This window comes from Sphaeroforma arctica (assembly GCF_001186125.1).
Source record: "Sphaeroforma arctica JP610 unplaced genomic scaffold supercont1.2371, whole genome shotgun sequence".
Lineage (NCBI taxonomy): Eukaryota > Ichthyosporea > Ichthyophonida > Sphaeroforma > Sphaeroforma arctica.
The window spans coordinates 1-7,083 of record NW_014038187.1 but is presented as its reverse complement, the minus strand read 5'-3'; the positions used below and the strand labels follow the sequence as shown (position 1 = coordinate 7,083).

General features: G+C 40.7%; 2 protein-coding genes across 2 annotated transcripts; one reads left to right on the top strand and one right to left on the bottom strand.

Annotated features, from left to right (window-relative positions):
* The first annotated feature begins 2,859 nt into the window (after positions 1–2,859).
* On the top strand, positions 2,860–3,787 carry SARC_12529 (hypothetical protein). Its single transcript, XM_014293363.1, has one exon. It carries the CDS (start codon positions 2,931–2,933, stop codon positions 3,306–3,308), a length of 378 nt encoding a protein of 125 aa, XP_014148838.1. The 5' UTR covers positions 2,860–2,930; the 3' UTR covers positions 3,309–3,787.
* Positions 3,788–4,339: 552 nt separating this feature from the next.
* SARC_12528 (hypothetical protein) lies at positions 4,340–6,666 on the bottom strand. Its single transcript, XM_014293362.1, has 3 exons — positions 6,550–6,666; positions 5,786–5,859; positions 4,340–5,281 (listed from the first exon to the last, which is right to left on the bottom strand). The coding sequence occupies exons 1-3, from the start codon at positions 6,647–6,649 to the stop codon at positions 5,159–5,161; spliced, it is 297 nt and encodes a 98-aa protein (XP_014148837.1). The 5' UTR covers positions 6,650–6,666; the 3' UTR covers positions 4,340–5,158.
* Positions 6,667–7,083: the final 417 nt, after the last annotated feature.

Here is a 7,083-nt window from a genome sequence, read left to right as displayed (position 1 = left end):
CCGTATTTCTACATAAGAGTACATTAAGGAGACTTAAGTTCCTCGTACTATTAAGAGTACATTTAGGAAACTTAAGGTCCTCGTACTATTGAGAGTACGTTTATAATTTGCGTACTGCTTAAGAGTACATTGATACATAGAGTCTAATGTGGAGGCCCGGCTTATTACATACCCTCCTTTGCGGTACCTAAATAGAGGATGAAGGTAGGTAGATAAATCTAAAAATAGTATTAGTAATCAATCAACTACAATTAAATCTCTTTAGACTAGAAGATAAGTACTTTAAGCACTAATAAAATGACTAGAAATAGGGTTTTGAGATATTATTACAAGCAAGGTATTATAGAGGAGTATGGTAGATCCATCATGAATGGTGGCTCTTATGCTACAGCCCTCCGTTCGGATCGTAGGTCCCTCTCTTGGGGACCTTACATAGTGGAGGGCCATAAGGGGAGACCCTCTTACACCCCTCCTCCGGTACCCATACGGTCCCTCAAAATGAAAAATAGGATTGGCCTACCCCTACTCTCTGGGACAATCGTAGAGGCCGCTAGTTGTGAAGGAGGATGGGGTCTCCTTCTACACTCCCTTTGGGAATCTCTCTTGTTAAAATGGACATCCCTCGTCCGGTAAAAGTAATATAGGTGGCGATTAAACTACACCTCTCTAACATAGATTATACATACCTATATTACTCTCCTAAGTATAATAATATGTACCCACCCTATCGTTTGATAGCAATTATAACCATTACCTATCAATGTATTATTATATTAAAAACTTCATTTCATTATATTTTATTCCGTCCATAAAAGGTATAATTCCTAAGATACTTATCTGGTACATATATTTGTACTATTTCATCTAGTTTACTTCCCCTATACATAGGGTACCTTCCCACTACATAATTTGTTTATAAAGATATTCTTCAATAAAAAACTGTTATCTACTCTTCAGTAATTATAGTTATTCACCTCTTTCTATACATACTATCAATAAGTACTGTACATCTTAAACAAGTATACTCATCACCAATCGCACCCTCACTATCCTATGACTCATTACATAGGTTTACTGTATAGCTACAGTCCATCAGAATATACTCTTACTATTGCTGATTGAGTGTTGGCTATTGGATTTTAGGCGGTCGATACATAAAACCAATAGCCAAGCTCAACAGCAGCTGGGCAAGATGATGCTCGTTAGACTACGCCGATTCCGCCACTAAACGTATCCTCGATGATAGAGTAGAACCTAACATGCATCTAGGGGCATTCAGGGTTGTTTTGTGCATTTGATACTGGATCTGCCGAATCGCAACTTTTTATCAGATTGTTTCACTGATGTAGACATCAGATCGCTTAGTTCTACTCCACGGCGAGTCTGCACACACTGATTAATTATACTTCCATTGTGTGCAGAAACCTTTGCCTGTTCAGTATTGGAGAGCTCACTTAGGGGCTTCCGTGTTTTAAGAAATATCCATATCTTAAGCGACTCTTTGCACCATACATCTTATACCGACGAGCATCCCATCTCACAAGGTCAACACGTTGCGGTAGAGCCTCTCCATCATGTGTATGACGTAGAAAGCGAGCATCTGTAAGTTTTTAGGAATCAGTAATTTGACCTTCAGCGGAAAAGGGCTTTCCCAATCTCAGCACAGTACCAAAAGCACATAACGATTTTTATCTCGTGTTGATTGTAAACGTTGCATGTAGATGAAGAATCGAGGGTCCAAATCACAGTCGAACCAAAAGTACCTGGTTCATAGCTTTGGTAAATATGTTGCTTCATTGTACAGAATAAGACCTTCAATATGCGCTATTCATCACCCCGATAACTTCATTAAAGACTGAGATAAAAGACTGAGATATGGCCGCGTACATATGTGGGTACAAATCTTGCAAAATCAAGTGCACGATCTTTATTATCATGATTTTAAGTTCTATTAATAAAATAGTACCCGCTTGATCGTGTCGGTTTGTTCATATAGTTATTCTGGTTGGCCCCGTAGCGCAGTCTCCAACGGTACATTTAAAATAGAGGGCGTATTATTGTTAAATACACTATTTTGTATTTTGATTTTAAGCTCACTACTAGACGGCTATTTAAAACGTAGCCTGCTATAAAGAGACAGAAGGTTATGAAGATTTAATAATATCTATGCCCTTCAGACCTCTTTCCGGTTATCATCACATGACCTGTCTATGTACAAAGGTTTGTATTGATCACTGCATGATAAATAAATATGGCGGTTCCTAGTGGAGATTTGTTTCAGGCGAATCCCCCCCCTTTTTTTTGGGTGGGCTCTTTTCAATTCGCACCCCGTATAATTCAAATTGGACTATAGGTGCACAATGGAAACAGCCTCAGTGGATACACTGGTGCATTTTAGTTCAAATTCACTGTTCAAAGCAGTACTGTCGTTACAATCGTCAAGAGGCCTGCTTTGGCGCGCTATTTATCTTACCTAAATATGGTAACAAAGTGGTCAAGTCTAGTCCCAACTAAATATAAAAAAAGAGGAAAGCGGAAAGAGCCCCTCCTGGGGCCTGGGCCCACTCCCCCTTTTTTTGGATTTTATTCGCCTGAAACAAATCTTCACTGGGAACTTAAGTTTGGAACCGCCTGAATATAAATGAAGACCAAGTTGATAGAGTTACCAAATTTGTTAGTCAAATACTTTTCGCGGGCAATGAAGGGAAAAGCAATCGAAATTTTATTGCCGTTCTCCAATCACACGACACTCGGCAGTGAGCCAGTGACGGCACACGTAAGTCCAAATGCTATTTATTTAAAAACATTGCTATTATAAGGCTATCCTGCGCTATATTAATACAAATACAACACACACCACGACGCACACTGCATATACACGTCTCTACACCTCACTGTGACTATTAAAGATACTAGCATAGACGTAAAGAATGACGTCTCTGGTCTCATTATCTCTGGGCTACACGCGCTTCTGCATTGGCTTTGTAGCGGTGGCCAGTCCGGCGACCACATCGTCTCTGTTTGGCTTCAATGAGCACCCTACGACCGGATCCGATCGTCTTAGAACGAGGCTATTCGGCGTGCGTGAACTAGCCCTAGGTGCTGGTTTAGCTGGGCTTCTGGGAGAAGAAGTATGCACCGTGCGAGGCTTCCTGGCTGCCTGTGCTATTGTGGATGGTGTTGATGTTGTGGCGGCTGTGATGGCGTACAACGAAGGCTCGCTGAACAACACGGGTGTGCTGTTGATTATTATGGGTGCTGCCGCTTTTTGTGGGTTAAATGTGTATGAATACAGAGTCACAGGCTAAAGTATCCCATGTACAGGTTTTACTCTCAATTTATACCGGCTAATCTCCGGAAGCACGTCTTTGGCGATTCAACTTTTTTAGACTGTCAAGTTTTTCGGCGTCAATTGGAAGCAATGTAGATTTACCGCACACAGACAGAACCACCGATATCAGAATCATCAATTTTATATATATGCAAACATCTCACTTTTCAGTACAAAATTGTGGTCTACGATGGTCATTATGCTCAGTGTATTGATCTTCAACAAACAGTTGTTTCAATCGAAGGGTTGCCTCAGGAGAAATATCGGTTGACATCCACTCCAGCCCCGTGGTTCATCACTTTCATACTAGCACTATATATGTATATATCCAAAATATGCAATGAGTTACTTTGTTGACTTTGTTTTCCGAACACGCAGAGTAAATACGGATATATATATATATATATATATATATATGTATATAAGATATATAAAAAAGATATGATTGATATAAGCGACAAGGTTTGAAAAAGGATACACGCTTGAAGGATGGATGATCATAGTCATTTCCGTACATATTGCAGATTCCATTGCGCGTGGTATCAGAATATGTTCTTGCTATACTTCCTGCTCTACGTTTTTGTACACACGAATCCATTCCTAAACATTTACCTTTTGCATCCCATACATATGTGTACGTTTATTTATTTATGAAAGGGAAGGTACAATACCATTTCTTATTACGTAGTTTTGTGTACCTAAATGTCGACACGGTTTACTTCCTGTGATACATTTATGAAAGTATTCTTCTAAATGGATATTAAAATATACAAATAGTACCCGATATTCACAAACAAGTATTTTTATGTACGTTTCTTCGTATGCATACACATGAACCCAATAAGCGTATGTGGTATCCTTCGTACTCCATAGCACGATTGTGGATAGAATGTAGTAGATAAGAGAACAAAAAGTGTTCAGATCAACTTGATAATATGTTACGGTTTATATGAAGTCTATCGCACACAACTACTCATGCACGCGTGCCGCATACAAGGACGCACGGGCCTCAGAATAAGTTTGATCATCCTACCTTCCCATACTTTTTTTTGCATATTTTGAATGTCCTTCGACGAATCTCATCGTATGGTTCGATAAATAGTCACATAAATTTGCGAAAGCTAGGTGCCGTTTATGGATATACCAAGTGAATACACGGATAATTACTATATCTGTTGACAGAACTTATCTGGGACAATACTCCCAACGCGGCGGCGGTGCTACAGACACCGGTGACACACAGTCACCGTCGAACATGAGTGCTATGTCACCAACTACTGAGGTTGTACGCTGCAACCACGCTGTTTTATCCAACACGCATCTCCGAGCACGATGAGGAAGCGTTTATCTTTACCCACTACATAAGAATTATCGGGGTGTTCAGCAAGTGATGTGTCTTCCAAAGTTGTTTGACTCGTTGTTCGCTGCTCAGGAATGTGTGCAATTGAGCTAGCACCGTATGCCTGCCATCGGGGGCGAATGATGCACATGCGCAACCAAGCACTGACTAACATTGAACGGTACAAGAAGTCTCACAGAACTATTGAACGCTATCGTAATCGATTAAATTCAACATGGTTAGCGCAGCGCTACTATGTTCGTCACGAGTGATGCGACGGTTGTCATAGTTGCTCATCAACAGCACTTACGAGACTAATCCCTGCCATTAGCTGGCAAACGTATGTTTCCGAGTGCATGAAGCGTTTGGACCAGCTCACACCACGAATGTCACACTGAGCGGAGCACGGTTGATGAATGTTTTTTCCCGAGAATTGTGGATTGTATGCATCTTGGTTGTCCGGGCATTGTGTATCATAAACATATTGCTTAAGTCTTAGACGTCTCGAAACTACCAAAGCCCATCATTTTCTGCATCATGAGCTCTTCGCTGGTCAGTGTTGATTGCGGCAGACTGGACTCAGCCTCCTTCTTCTTCTCCTCTTTCTTTTGCTGATGGTGTGTGTTGGTATGTGAAGTCAGTGTTGGTTAGCAATCCCTTACTCGTTCCCTGATGGGTTGCTTCACACCATTCATGCATGGAACAAAAGATGAGAAGTGGTTCTGATACAGTCATCCAGATCTATCACATACATTCATCTCAAAATAAGGAAACACAATACTCAGTCACTAGGATAGCTGAATTTTCCACGCGGTTCGCCCTCGCTTGTTCGAAATAAACTTTCCAATGCATTCAATAACCTAAACATAAGTATAGAGAACTACACAAACGCGAATCCAATAGATCGGAATAATGGTTGCTGATAAACTTTGGCCCAACAACGATACATAATCTATTCGTCGGTAGATGCACCATTTGTGCCGCCTTTCAACAACACCTTTTAACCACGCACTCATTCGCCTTGACATCCTTTGGAACGGATCACACGCCTATTCAAAGACGCGACAAATATACGCATTGTGACGACAGAATACACGTACTCAATGCGAGTATACCTTTTCTCTGTTGCGGCGTTGGCGTTTGATCTTTTCTTCCTCGGCTTTGGCGTAAGCCACTCGCTTCTCAAAGTCTGCCAAAATGTGAGGGAAACGGATGGGTGAATGGTCCGATATGTTCGATTGCAGCAAGTGAAACGGCTGATGCATTTAGTTTCCATACAAACGTTGTTTATGAAACTGAAGTGTACATTGCGAGCCCAGTTGCTGCAATGGTGCAATGGCACATAGGTATCTCTGGATAGTTGTACGTTCCGGTGATGTGAATGTGAGATCGTAGTTGGACAAGTTCTCCCCGATCCCATTGAGGCGAGAGTTAACGTCATTAAATGGCAGTGGAACTCCACTTCGAAAGCGGCATCGACATATAGCCACATAGACAAACATATACAATATTAACACACAAAGGCAGATAACGATTCGACAGTAAAACGCAACAAACACTACGCCAACTTACGTAAACTATATTAATATCTAATGCACCCTATTCCACACATATAAGCAGTTCTTGGCGCGTACCCCATCCATACAAACATGAGCCGTAAAACATATGCCTCACAGGGTGAGTATACTAGAAAGCGCCCCGTTTTCGCCCAAAGCCTAGAATTTAATAGATGACCAAGTGTATGCGCCTGCAGTGTTTCCATCCCGTATATTTATCATCCAGCACACACTGAACGAAAACTCCCGAAACAGTCCCATGGAGGGCGTAACGACACATAAAGGCCGGCAAACAATACACGACCATAACACCACACACATACCAAATTCATCCGCTCGTGCAGCCTCCAGTTTCCGTTTCTTAATCTGCGCAAACATGTCTCTCACTTCCCCTGCGGTCGATCGCTTGACTTTCATGGACATACCCAGATTACGCGCATCTAGATGACCAAGGACCGGAACAAAACGAAGGAAATTTGAGATATCACAGTATAAAAGAAAGACACAACCTACACTCGTTTCATAAAATTTCAAACATGCCCAGGTTGCCTGTGTCTACAGACGGATGGCAGGATAAAATAGATAAAGGATCAAGGCCAGTTATCGTCACAACACAGATCAGTTAAACCGGAAAAATGCACACCAATATAACATATATATTTATGTAAATGTATAATATTTACACACACACACACACACACATATATATATATATATATATATATATATATGCATACATACATACATACAGATATACATACTTACATACATACATACATACATACTTCCTCTATCTATTTATTTATGTCTGTCTATACATATATATATATATATATCTATATCTATATCTATATTAT